General features: G+C 39.5%; 2 protein-coding genes across 2 annotated transcripts; both read left to right on the top strand.

Moving 5' to 3' along the window:
* Positions 1-2,309: 2,309 nt before the first annotated feature.
* On the top strand, positions 2,310-4,667 carry LOC134210058 (uncharacterized). Its single transcript, XM_062686081.1, has one exon. It carries the CDS (start codon positions 2,310-2,312, stop codon positions 4,665-4,667), a length of 2,358 nt encoding a protein of 785 aa, XP_062542065.1.
* A 63-nt stretch (positions 4,668-4,730) lies between these two features.
* On the top strand, positions 4,731-5,501 carry LOC134210057 (uncharacterized). The gene has a single exon (XM_062686080.1). The coding sequence runs from the start codon at positions 4,731-4,733 to the stop codon at positions 5,499-5,501; it is 771 nt and encodes a 256-aa protein (XP_062542064.1).
* The last annotated feature ends 8,698 nt before the right edge of the window (positions 5,502-14,199 follow it).

The raw sequence follows: 14,199 nt of genomic DNA, 5'->3' as shown, positions 1-14,199 counted from the left end.
ACATGTGATTCCATGGACATTGATAATTGGTCCAGTAGTTCAAAGATTATGTTTTTAAAAAATATTTTTTCCAAAATGTTGATTGTTTCGACTACCCTGGATCGAAATCGGACAAAATTAAAAAGCGAGTTTATTTATTTTTGAAAATGAATTATTCTACAAAGTATTGCGAAAATCATAGATATGGTATATGTGTTTCCCATGGAATAGCTAATTTTTCATACAAAAACTAATATTATCGTCAAACAAAAGTGGACAAAGATGGACAAATGAAATACCATGGATTTGATGGGCCTGCATGTATATTTTCAGATTACGATTGAAATTTTTGCTAATATTTGCTACTAGCTGCAGTAGAATGCTCAGAAAAATATCCCTTTTTCGTGAAAAAAACGCTTATAATATGCTTGAAAATGAAGCTATCAGCCGTCTTATGTAACCAAAAGATGTGCCATCCAAAGACCGTGAAGCGATGCTAAGACAGTTATTGAAAATATTCTGAATTGATGAAAGTGGCAGCTAAAAACTAGTTTTTAGGGACCACCCTATCTAAATTTATCAATTTTGTCATAAAACATCACCTGCATGAGATAAAATAAATGTTTATTAAGCTAAAATGCTTAGAATTAAATTCTCTACAGCTTCTACAACATTTTTTCATGAATTAATTTGAATAGCGCAATCAACAGAACAACATGAAAGCTATTGATTGCAGTATTCAAATTAATTCATGAAAAAAAATGTTACTTAGGTTCTTTTGAAAAGTTAAGCGAGAATTGTTTGCTTTGACCCACTAATGCTACTTTTATACAAAACTTTAAAACTATTTAATATATTTGATACCAAAAAAAAGATATGTTTCAATATTCAGGTTAATATTTCTATTTCAACTTGATGAAATATCAAAAACTCTTGCATAAACCATGAGCACTATCGACTGTGACAGACTACTAGGTTTTAATAAGTTATTTTTAACATTTTTCGAAAATAGTCCAAAAAAATCGGAAAAAAATTGAAATTTTACAATTTTTACTATATCTCTGCAAATAGAAGGTATACAGCTTAGGTGTCTTAGGCAACTGTACGCAATGGAAGCGTTCAGTCTGTTTATTGGAAGTCAATAAGTAACGTGTACTCAATGGGCGGAGCTTAAAGTTGCGCAAACTGACAGCCGTCGCCGAAGAAAATAGAATATAAGATTGTTTCACATTCATGTTTTTTGATTCAGTTTGAAATAAACAGTGACCGAAGACAGAACAAAGGCGTTTCTCTCTTTCACCCTGTTCATCGAGTAAGCAGCGCGTGTGAGTGCATTCTTCTTCTCGTTCGTCTCGAACGTTCGGCCCGAAGCGGTGTGTCGGTGGTGCCCGTGTGGGGAGGAGCAAGGCAGTCAGAGCGACGTGAGCATCGACAGAGTCTGGCTGCGTTCGAATTTTCCTCCGTGATAACCATCACAACATCAAACCCTCGTACATGTTCCAACTTGTTCAAAGCTTGACCAGTTTGGTTAAGCTAGAGTTAATTGAATAATTTTCTTCATTTCCTTGGATCATGCGAGGTGGTTTGTGTTGGTAGCGTGTGTTCGGCAGATTGCCGTGGTCCTTCATCCGTGGTGGTGCATCGAAAGAAACTCGTCGCTGGTACCAGGAATCCTGCGCTGGTGGCTGCAGTGTCAGTTGCCATTCCGTGCGTTGGTGGCTGTAATGAGCACGGCCGTCGAGTGTAGTCGTCGTGTCCGCTGGTGGCTGTAAAGTGTACAGTACCGGCAATTCCATCATCCTACCATCCTGGCTTGACTGTGGTGCTCATGGTCAACAGCGACTCGATCACGAGGTAAGTCTGCGGCTTGAAGGTTAAGTGCAACGAATTGCCTTGTGATTAAGTGAATACTCAACATTGGTCCGAACCGAACCGGATATTATCCTGCGTAATCAGTCCATTCGCGAATATTTATGACCCTCCACGAGACTGTCAAATAAGTTTGTGTAAAGTGAAACGTGAATCTTCCTTCTAAGACATTGAAGTGTAGAACAGTGGTACCCATAGTAAGTGAAAAGTGATAGCCCTCAGTGAAAAGTGATCGTCCATTGTGATTGAACTATCGTGAAAGCAGTGATCAGTGATCAAAGTTGAAGCAGTTGATCCACCAGCGAGGTCAGGTGAAATCGAGGCTGACAACAATCGTCCACAAGCTAGACGAAGCTTCTGATAAACCCGAAACAACGAACCTATCGCAGCTTAAAGCCTACGAGATAAAACTGGAATTGCTTTATTCGGAGTACTCGACGAGACATGATTCGGTGATGAATATGTGTACCGGAGAACAGCTGGATGCGCAAGATAGTAAATTAGAGGAGTTCGACGAGCTGCATACGAGTGCCTTAGTGAAGCTGACCCAACTGATGGATTTCTTCCGTGCTTCACCTAAAACTGTCGGAGCACCGCAAGTCATCGTGACTCAGCAACCTTTGAAGATGCCGATCCCTACCTTTGATGGGAGCTACGAAGGTTGGCCGAAATTCAAAGCACTATTCAACGACCTGATCGGTAAATGTGGCGATTCAGATGCCACAAAACTACAATATTTGGACAAGGCATTGATTGGTGAAGCCTCCGGTATCCTCGATGCAAGGATAATTAACAATAACAATTATGAGCAAGCGTGGCAACTGTTGAAGGACCGGTTCGAAAATCCAAGAGTGATAATTGACACCCACATTACTGGTTTATTAACGATGAGTCCGATCGTAAAGCAGAGCTACAAAGAGCTGAGATCCCTCATCGATACCTGTAATCGTCACGTTGAAGGATTGCGGTTTATGGACCAGGAAGTTGATGGCACAGCCGGTCTAATCGTGGTGAAGCTTTTGTCACTGTGCCTCGATTGTGAAACACGGAAGCAGTGGGAGCAAACGATGGATCATGGTGAGCTACCTGACTTGGACGACACCATGAAGTTTCTCAGGAACTATTGTCAAGTGCTCGAGAGATGTGAAGTGGACAAAACGCCCTCATCAAGAGTAGTAGTCAAACCTCCCGTAATGGTGAAGTCAAGCTCAGCGCTTAAAACATCCCATCCAGCGTTATCTAATCTATCAGAGAATGTGTGTGAGATATGCACAGGTCAACACAGCAACTACAAGTGTTCCTCTTTTTTGAGCATGAGTATCGACGAAAGAATGGTCGAAGTAAAGCAAAAGGGACTGTGTTTCAATTGTCTTCGCAAGGGGCATCAGATCAGAGGCTGTCCATCGGATAAATCATGTTCCAAGTGCGCGAAGAAACACCATACAATGTTACACTACGAGCAGGTTTCTCCGCTCGAAACTAGGCAGCAGAGTTCCAGCGGATCAGCCATGACGAAGACTGGGTCAGCAGCTATTTCTGAGGACAATGTATCAACAGCGTGTTTCGGTGTTCAGCGGCGAGTAAAACAGGTGTTGTTGATGACAGCGTTGGTGAATGTAGCATCAAGGAGTGGAAAGATTGTCAAACTACGTGCTCTTCTTGATTCGGGATCGCAAGTTAACTTGGTTTCAGAAGCCGCCGTTAAGTTGCTTTCTCTTCCAAAATATCCTGCCAATGTGCCTGTTGTGGGAGTGGGTGGCGTTCGATCCCAAATTCGGCATCAAGTGATTTTGAGACTGTCATCCGGTTATTCCGCATTCGAATGTAATATTAACTGTTTGGTGACATCGAGGGTGACAGGAAAAATTCCATCCGTTCCAGTTGACGTTTTTGAATGGAAATTTCCACCTGGTATTGTTTTGGCTGATCCAAGCTTCAATGAACCAAAGGATGTTGATCTATTGATTGGTGCGGAGCTATTTTTTGATATCCTGAAATCAGCGCAACTGAAACTTTCCGACGAGTTGCCACACCTCTACGAAACTCAATTTGGATGGGTACTGGCTGGGGCCTTGGAAGAATCTCATGACGAAGTTGTCAATGTGATGTGTGTTAATAATGAAGATCCGTTGCTGAAGAGTGTCCAAAGGTTTTTCGAGCAAGAGGAGCTACCAGAAGAGAAAGAGCTAACATGTGAAGAACAAAGGATCGAGGATCACTTTTGTAAAACTTATCAACGAGATGGTGAAGGCCGATTCATTGTTCAGCTCCCGTTTCGCGACTCCATCGACCAACTAGGGGACTCTCGTTCATTGGCGTTCAAAAGGTTCTTGTCAAGTGAGAAACGAATATCGAATGACATTGAGATGAAGCGTATGTATCAAGATTTCCTTAAGGAGTATGTAGATTTAGGTCATTGTCACGAGATACGTGAAGAGGACGATGCGCCTGGTCAACGAAACTATTATTTTCCACACCACGCTGTACTTAAACCATCGAGTACTAGCACAAAGCTTCGTGTTGTATTCGACGGAAAGGCAAAATCGAATGGGTTATCACTCAACGAAGTTCTGATGGTGGGGCCCAAGATCCAGAATGATCTGTTTTCCATTGTTCTGCGTTTTCGAACGCACGTTTACGCATTCTCAGCTGACATTGAAAAAATGTATAGACAAGTGAAGATCGATCCTAATCAGACACGATATCAAAGGATATTCTGGCGTGAACAACCAAAGGATCCGATTAAGGTGCTGGAACTGTCGACAGTGACCTACGGGAAGTTTTCTGCACCATTCCGGGCGGTGAGATCCATGATTTAGCTAGCAAGAGATGAAAGTAACACCTTTTCCGCAGCGACAGAGGTAATACTAGAGGATTGTTACATGGATGACGTATTGAGTGGAGCATCGACATTGGATTCTGAAAAACAGCTGCGAAATGACATCGAAAGTCTTTTGAAGAAAGGGATGTTTCTCATTCGAAAGTGGTGCTCGAATGATGACGAAGTGCTTGAAAGTGTTCCTTATAGAGACCGTGAACAATTGGTACGCATCGAAGAAGCTAGTACCAATGATACAATACGAACCTTAGGTATTCTCTGGAATCCACAAAGTGATCAGTTTCTGTTCTGGAGGAACCCTGAATTGGTGCAACTTGACGAGAAGGTGACAAAAAGAAGCGTTCTCTCCTACATTGCAAAACTATTTGATCCGCTGGGTCTTATATCACCTGTTATCGTGTTGGCAAAGTCAATCATGCAACAGTTGTGGGCTAATTCTTTGGAATGGGACGAGCCAATTGAAGGAGAACTGTTAAATAAATGGTTGGTCTTCCAAAGGTCCCTGATGCAGTTGAATGAAATAGAAATACCGAGATGTGTTGTGGCTCGTGAAGCGTGTCGTATTGAGATCCACGGTTTCTCTGACGCATCGTGTACAGCCTACGGTTCCTGTCTGTATTTACGAAGCATTCGGGAGGATGGAGCGGTTTCAGTTAAACTGTTATGCAGCAAGTCAAGAATCGCCCCTTTGCATCGCTCAACGATGCCAAGATTAGAGCTATGCGCTGCCGTGAATTTGGCAAGATTGATCAATACTGTGATACCAATTCTGAAAATGGACATACATGGAGTTAAGTTGTGGTGTGATAGTTAGATCGTACTGGCGTGGATAAAGAAGAATCCAGAACAATTGCAAATCTACGTCAGGAACCGAGTAGTGGAGATTAATAAGTTAACCAGTGTCTACGAGTGGAATTATATCAAATCCGAAGATAATCCAGCGGATTTGGTGTCTAGAGGTTGTTACCCAGATTGTTTGCGTAGTTCAGACTTTTGGTGGAATGGACCGATGTTTTTGCAAGATACCAATTACATGATACAAGAAACTCCGATGATTAATGATGATGAGCTGCCGGAAATGAGAAACATTCGAGTGTGTACTCCAGCAGTTGAGATTGAGGATGAACCGATATTTGATCGCTGTGGTAATTTTTCGAAACTTCAACGTATATTGGCGCAAGTAGTAAGGTTTACTCGATTGGTACGGATGAACGCAAAGGATCGTCAAAGGTATCGCTGGATTTCTGTACCAGATATGCGAAAGGCAATGGAGTACATAGTGCGAGTTTTGCAAAGGAGAGAGCTAGGTGAAGAAATCCAGTGTGTACAGCGAAAGGAGTTGTCGAAGCGTCTTGCTAGTTTACAACCATTCTTGGACAACGAAGGACTTCTACGCGTCGGCGGACGACTGCAGAATTCTACATTGGCATTTGATGCCAAACATCAAATCCTTCTTCCACGAAATCATCGAGTAACGGAGATGTTGATTCGTAAGTACCATGAGGAGAGACTACATGAAGGACCATCCGGCTTGTTAGCAGCGATAAGACAGAGGTTCTGGATAATTAACGCTAGGTCAGCCATTAGGAAGGTGACTCGTAGTTGCGTGAGGTGCTTCAAAGCTAACCCAAAGGGATATCAGCCAATTATGGGGAATTTGCCAGAGGAGCGCGTGAATGTTGCCGCCGCATTCGAACTTACCGGTGTAGATTACGCTGGCCCTGTTATTGTGAAGGAAGGAAAATACAGGGCGAAGAAGGTGAAAGCATACATAGCCCTGTTTGTGTGTCTCACAACAAAATCGATACACCTAGAACTAGTTTCAGATTTGACAACTGAAGCCTTTCTTGGTGCATTGGATCGCTTTGTCAACCGACGCGGGATGGTCCGTAAAATAATATCTGATAACGCGACCAATTTCGTTGGTGCTTCCAGGGAGCTCCATCAGCTATTCCTGATGTTCCGTGATGAGACTGAGAAAACGAAAATCAACAACTTCCTACTCAAACGTGAGATAGAGTGGGAATTCATCCCTCAAGGTCTCCAAATTTCGGAGGCTTGTGGGAGGCAGGAGTGAAGACTGTCAAGTCCCATCTAAATCGTACTCTGGGCAACGCAATTTTGACGTTTGAGGAATTTGCAACGGTGTTGACGTACGTTGAAGCCATAGTGAATTCAGACCTCTATATACGTTGTCAGATGATCCAAATGAACCACTTCCGATAACTCCCGCTCATCTGATGCTTGGAAGGCCATTGGAGGCAATTCCAAAGCCATCATACACGGACGTAGCAGTTAACCGACTCTCTCGTTTTCAATATCTGAATCATCTACGCGATCTTTTCTGGAAAAGCTGGTCGCGCAACTATTTATCAACGCTTCAAACAAGGGCTAAATGGACAAAAAGTGTACAAAATTTGAAGATGGGTACCATTGTGCTATTAATGGACGATAATCAACCAGTTCAGACGTGGAGAATGGGTCAAATCGTTGCACTTTACCCCGGGAAAGATAGCGTGATTCGAGTCGCCGATGTGAAAACCACTTCGGGTGTTTTTCGACGATCCATTCGAAAAATGGCACCACTTCCGATTGCTGACAACGAAGCTTCGACGGTTTCCGATTTGGAATGAGATTCCAACCGACGGGAGTATGTACGCAATGGAAGCGTTCAGTCTGTTTATTGGAAGTCAATAAGTAACGTGTACTCAATGGGCGGAGCTTAAAGTTGCGCAAACTGACAGCCGTCGCCGAAGAAAATAGAATATAAGATTGTTTCACATTCATGTTTTTTGATTCAGTTTGAAATAAACAGTGACCGAAGACAGAACAAAGGCGTTTCTCTCTTTCACCCTGTTCATCGAGTAAGCAGCGCGTGTGAGTGCATTCTTCTTCTCGTTCGTCTCGAACGTTCGGCCCGAGCGGTGTGTCGGTGGTGCCCGTGTGGGGTGGAGCAAGGCAGTCAGAGCGACGTGAGCATCGACAGAGTCTGGCTGCATTCGAATTTTCCTCCGTGATAACCATCACAACATCAAACCCTCGTACATGTTCCAACTTGTTCAAAGCTTGACCAGTTTGGTTAAGCTAGAGTTAATTGAATAATTTTCTTCATTTCCTTGGATCATGCGAGGTGGTTTGTGTTGGTAGCGTGTCATTCGGCAGATTGCCGTGGTCCTTCATCCGTGGTGGTGCATCGAAAGAAACTCGTCGCTGGTACCAGGAATCCTGCGCTGGTGGCTGCAGTGTCAGTTGCCGTTCCGTGCGTTGGTGGCTGTAATGAGCACGGCCGTCGAGTGTAGTCGTCGTGTCCGCTGGTGGCTGTAAAGTGTACAGTACCGGCAATTCCATCATCCTACCATCCTGGCTTGACTGTGGTGCTGATGGTCAACAGCGACTCGATCACGAGGTAAGTCTGCGGCTTGAAGGGTAAGTGCAACGAATTGCCTTGTGATTAAGTGAATACTCAACAGCAACTACAGTTATTTTTCCACGTTCTACAACTTTGCCGAAGACACTAAAACGTAAAACAAAAAAGTTTGTATCGCAGCGCCACCTATGCGGCGAAAATTTGAGCTAATGATCGACGCTGGGCTTCATATTTTTTCAAAACACGACACTCTTCCGAAGACACCAACTCAAAATTACGCATCCCCTAAGCTCCAAGGTATTTTGTCGGGCTAGCTCCGCTCTGTGGCCCAATGTGCATTGCTCGATCTCTCCCTATCTCGACGGTCCCTTCAATATCGAGATGTGGAGAGGCGACTGTAATTGGTGCGTGATCGGACGTGTTTCAAGTAGGATTTAGAACATTCGTAAAATCCGAGTTTTGGTTCTGTTTTTAATGTTCGGTGAATAAGTGTGCGGATGAACGTGTGTGATGCGAAACATTTGTAAGATCCGGGTTACTTTGTCCTGCTTTGGACGGTTCGTAAGTAAATTGATGAATATAATTTAATAATTTTTCAGCATATACTGTTATTGACAAACGCTATATATTGTCGAATAGAGCTCTCTATTATTTACCTAACCCACTAAAAATAATTTTCCTTCCCGAGACATCTATGAAGGTAGTATGGGTTCCCTGCATCTTCACTAGTAGATGTTGAACTTACATTCCTTCCCTTCCTTCCGTGATTGTAAGAACGTGGCCAGGTATACAACTGCTACTGTATAGGAAAAAGGTACTAATTCCAAGTACCAATTTGCGACAATATACAGTAGATTGCTCAATTGAGCATTGTATAGCCACCTACGATTTGTACAATCACATATGCTATGCTATGCTATGCTATGCATCCTAAATGTTTAACGCATATTAATTACCATGTGATTTTTCATTGAATTATTTAGAATTTTTTGAAACATGTTGCAAAGATTTTGCTGCAGACCCGACGAACTTCGTTCCGCCTAAAATTGGTTTATTCTCTGCTTAGTCCTCGAGTTATGCAGAAATTTCTGTTTAATTTGCCAACAAACAATTTAAGCTGAATAAGCTAGTTTTTTAGCTGATGAAGTCTGCTTTTGTTTTAGTAAGCGCTCTATGAGCTTCAAATGTTTGTTGGGTTGTATGGGAGCCCCTTTTCCAAATGAGGGAGGGGTCTTGAACCATCTTAAGAACCTTCCCCGGCCCCAAAAACCTCTGCATACAAATTTTCACGCCGATCGCTTCAGTAGTTTCGGAGTCTATAAGGTTCAGACAGACAGAAATTCATTTTTATGTATATAGAAGAAGAAGAAGAAGAAGAAGATTGTCAAAAATGAATAAATTATTAATCATAATCTTTAATCACCGAGTTGAACGATTTAATCATAACAAATTTAATCAGTCATGGGAAGCTTTATTTATTAACGCTCTGACTTCCAACATACGAACAACGTGTCCAGCCCACCGTAGTCTGCCGTGTTGTATAAGCTTAATAATATCCAGCCCTTTATACACCGTTCTCCTGTTTACCGCCGAGTATTGTCCGCAGCACCTTACGCTCAAACACTCCGAAAGCTCCCCGATCAGCCTCCTTCAACGTTCATGTTTCATGGCTCTATAAAGTCACCGGAAGAATCAGAGTAGTATACAGCGCGAGTTTTGTTTTCTTTTGCAGACCACGGAACTTAAGCTGGTTACGAAGTCCGTAATAAGCCCTATTTGCAGCTGCAGTACGCCTTTTCACCTCGGGTGTAACATTATTATCTCACGTCACAAATGTTTCAAGATACACAAATTCTTCCACGACTTCAAATTTTTCACCATCCAGCACCATTTCACTATCACCACCACAACGCCAAGCATTCAATAGAAAATAAAAATTTCCGAGTTTTTTAAGACCAATGACTTTTTAAAGTGATTGCTTTTTTTAGCAGAGGCATTCCACGGGGGCATGTCAGTCGATCCTGAGCGACCATTTCGAAAATATTTGAAACTCTGCACAGTTTTTCAATTTCATCTAAATCGTCATTTTTCGATATCAAATCTTCATATTGATTCACGACTAACTTTTCAAAAGGGTGTATGTGAAAATGGTTCAAAAATATTTAAAAGCTGCACAGCAAAAACGGAATGTTCGATTGTTATGATTTTTTAGCAAAGTTAGACAACTAAATGGTGATTCTTAAGAAAATGTGCACAGTAAAAAAAATTTTTTTGCCTTTAAAAATATCATTTTGTCACAAAAACTCAAATATCTCAAAACCCTATCTTTTTCGAACGTAATTTTTTAGGGAAAACGGTCCATTACATTAGCTATCTACCATAAAAATTTGGTGATGGTAAACTAATAAACAAAAAAAAGTTATGACATTTCAAACATTTCACAATTTTCACATTTAGTAAAAAAAATTTTTTCTGTGTCAGTTATTTCGAGAGTTGCAGTTTGATGCAGATTTTATTGTTAAGGGACGTGATTTAAACAAGTTGTTTTCATGATATTTTGATTTAATTATTCATAGCATCTATAAGAAACTTAGACACGATCCAGTGTTGTGATCAAAAGTATTGATAGTGTCATAATTTTCATTGCACGTGACTGGCGAAAAATTCTTTTAATAGTGTTGAAACCTGTTAATAATAACGTTGATAGAAACATATCAGAAATGTTATTTTTAAGACAAAAGCTGCAAAATCAAAGATTTATATACACGTGTACGTCTATAGTTTACCTGCAAAAAATATACCTCTTAGAGAATAGACTTTATGATCGGGAGGAAGCTGGTATCTTCAACAACAACAAATGCATGATAGGTACATACCATGACAATGCTCACGAAAAAGCAAAAAAATTACTACTACTAAGGTTGTTAAAGATCTTATAGTATTTTTTTTCTTCAGTCAAGCAAATGACACCAAACTAGTCAGTAAAAACTTAAAAGTGATTTTGTTTATTGAAATATTACGAACAACATGAGTAGCCGCTTTCTCAACTGTTGTAGGCCGTTTGATGGAAAAAAGTGTTCAAAAGAGTTACGAAATCTCACCGAAAGCACCATAGATAAACTGAAAGCGACTGGTTATGCTCCAATGTCCACATTGAATACAAATTTACGCATTTGCACGTCCTGCCGTCTAAACGTTGACAAAAGAGCAATCTGTATATCATCGGTTGAGCAGAGCGCAGGAAGTTCGAAAACGACAGCAACTGAGGAATTGCCAGATGTATCGACAACAACTGAGGAATTACCAGAAGTATTAAGTGCTGAGAGCCTTGCCACCGTACCATCAGCGAAATCTGTTTCAACAAATCAATCGGAAGATGAGTGTATCCAAAAGGTCAACATCGAACGCTTTAACGAGGGCATAGCTGGGATAAAAGTGACTCGGATGAAATGGAGTAAGATGGACTACGTTTATTACCCGGAGAAAAAATACCGTGAAATAAACGAAGCTGTACGAAGAAACCTCTTCAAATTAGGACCTGATGATGTGGAAAATACAGACTACGATGAGGTAATTATAAATATGAAGGAAAGGTTCTCGAATGCAGCCACGACAAGGAAAGAAAAATTATTGATTTTGTCGATGCTGCCAAGTTCGTGGTCTATTCAGGATGCCATTGATGAGTTCAAAACCAATAGAAATACAGTAAAAGAGGCAAAACAATTGAAGAATAACTGTCTTTCAACCAAAAATACTAGGTCTAGTACTGCATTAACAGATGAGACAAAAGAAATAGTAGTTCAATATTTTGAAGATGATGTAGTAAGTCGAGCTATGCCTGGTCAAAAAGATTATGTATCAGTAAAAAAAGATGGAAAGCGTCAAACAATCCAAAAACGATTAATGATGACGACTTTGAAAGAAGCGTACACACGCTTCAAGGAAATTCACGATAATATTAAAATAGGTTTTTCCTCATTTGCAAGCCTTCGGCCAAGACAATGTAAGCTTCTTTCCAATTCAGGAACACATAATGTGTGTGTGCACAACCCATGAGAATATTAATCTTATCTTACATAGTTTGAAAAGAATCAATTTAACAAAGGATATTAAAATGTTAACTGGTAGTCTTTTGTGTGAAAATACAACATCAAATTGCTATCTACGATCTTGTTCGGATTGTCCAGATTCTTCATCATTGGAAAATACTTTATTCGCTGAGTTTGATTTTTCTTTCTATTGATCAGTTATCATTTGAGCAATGGGTGACCACGGATAGGTGTGACATAGAAACTATTGTAAAACCTGTAGATGAGTTTGTGTCATATTTTTGCTTGAAATTAGAAAGTTTAATCCCTCATGATTTCATTAAAACAGAACAATCCAGCTTTTCAAAAATACGAAAAATACATTTACAAAATGGTGAATTTTTAGTCATTTGTGATTTTTCTGAAAATTACAGCTTTGTACTGCAAGATGAAGTGCAGTCCCATCACTGGAACGTACAACAAGCTACAATTCATCCATTCGTTATTTATTTTAATGGAAGTACGCAAATTGAACACTTAAGTTTTATTATAATTTCCGAAGATTTAAGACACGATTCAGTATCCGTAAACTTGTTCATTGAAAAATGATTAACTTTTACGCGTTGATAAGCATAAAGAAGTCAAAAAGATATATTTCATGTCTGATGGAGCAGCGTCGCAGTACAAAAATCGTAAGAATTTTTCGAGCCTATGTCAATTTAAATCAATGTACGGAATTGATGCAGAATGGCATTTTTGCTACATCACATGGCAAAGGTCCTTGTGATGCTATTGGAGGAACAATAAAGCACATGGCCACAAGAGCAAGTTTAGCCAAAGAACGTGAGTATCCAATTAAAACTGCGAAATAACTTTTTGATTGGGCGAATCGTAGAAAAAAAAGATTTAACCAAATTATCACTTTGTTTTACTACTACTGAAGAGTACGAAATAAAGGCTTCAGAGCTCAGCGAGCAATTTAATAACGCGAAAACGATCCAAGGAACCCAAAAATTTCACTGTTTCATTCCATTGTCGGAAAATAAAATTAAAAGCAAAACTATACTCAAACTGTGCTGATAATAATTCAAAAATGTTCGATATTTTAAAAATTTGAATAAAAATAAATAAAAAATAAGTATTAATAAACTGTTTTCATGATATCATAACCCATACCAAAATTCAAACCCAAAACTCTTAGAGTTTCTATAACAACATTGTGTAACTGCCACATTTAATTTAATACTTAGGATAATATTAATTCATTTTTATTTATTTATACATATAATATTTATACATATAATATTTATACATATAATATACATAATATCGATGAATACATAAATATGGAATATCATACAAACAACTTGTTTAACTCACGCAAGGCCCTTAACAATAAAATCAGCATCAAACTGCGATTCTTGAAAAAAAATACACGGAAATTTTTTTTGTTTACTATATGTGAAAATTGTGAAATGTTTGAAATGTCATAACTTTTTTGTTTATTAGTTTACCATCACCTAATTTTTATGGTAGATAGCTAATATAATGGACCGTTTTCCCTAAAAAAATTACGTTCGAAAAAAGATAGGGTTTGAGATATTTGAGTTGTGACAAAAATGATATTTTTAAAGGCAAAAAAATTTTTTTTTACTGTGCACATTTTCTTAAGAATCACCATTTAGTTGTCTAACTTTGCTGAAAAAATCATAACAATCGAACATTCCGTTTTTGCTGTGCAGCTTTTTAAATATTTTTGAACCATTTTCACATACACCCTTTTGAAAAGTTAGTCGTGACTCAATATGAAGATTTGATATCGAAAAATGACGATTTAGATGAAATTGAAAAACTGCAAAGTTTCAACTCAATAGAAAATCATGAATTAAAAATTTTCTTAAATTTTGATGCTGTTGCTTGGAATCGCTCAGCAAAATCATTGTAAGTGATCAATATATCAATTATTATTCAACATTTTTATTTCAAGAGACACATTTTATAGATGCTTAGCCTATGCATACAATTCATCAACTAAATTCATTGTCTTAGACTTTATTACTTAATGTCTGTTTTACCCACACTCTATGTCCATTTCTCCCGCAGACTTTTAAACCGGA

Source organism: Armigeres subalbatus, chromosome 2, assembly GCF_024139115.2.
Source record: "Armigeres subalbatus isolate Guangzhou_Male chromosome 2, GZ_Asu_2, whole genome shotgun sequence".
NCBI classification, from domain to species: Eukaryota; Metazoa; Arthropoda; class Insecta; order Diptera; family Culicidae; genus Armigeres; species Armigeres subalbatus.
This window is presented reverse-complemented; position numbering and strand designations above follow the sequence as displayed.

What these genes read in the sequence shown, in the direction of transcription:
- LOC134210058 (XM_062686081.1), top strand. Translation starts at nt 2,310, where the DNA reads ATGTGTACCGGAGAACAGCTGGATGCGCAAGATAGTAAATTAGAGGAG.
- LOC134210057 (XM_062686080.1), top strand. Translation starts at nt 4,731, where the DNA reads ATGGATGACGTATTGAGTGGAGCATCGACATTGGATTCTGAAAAACAG.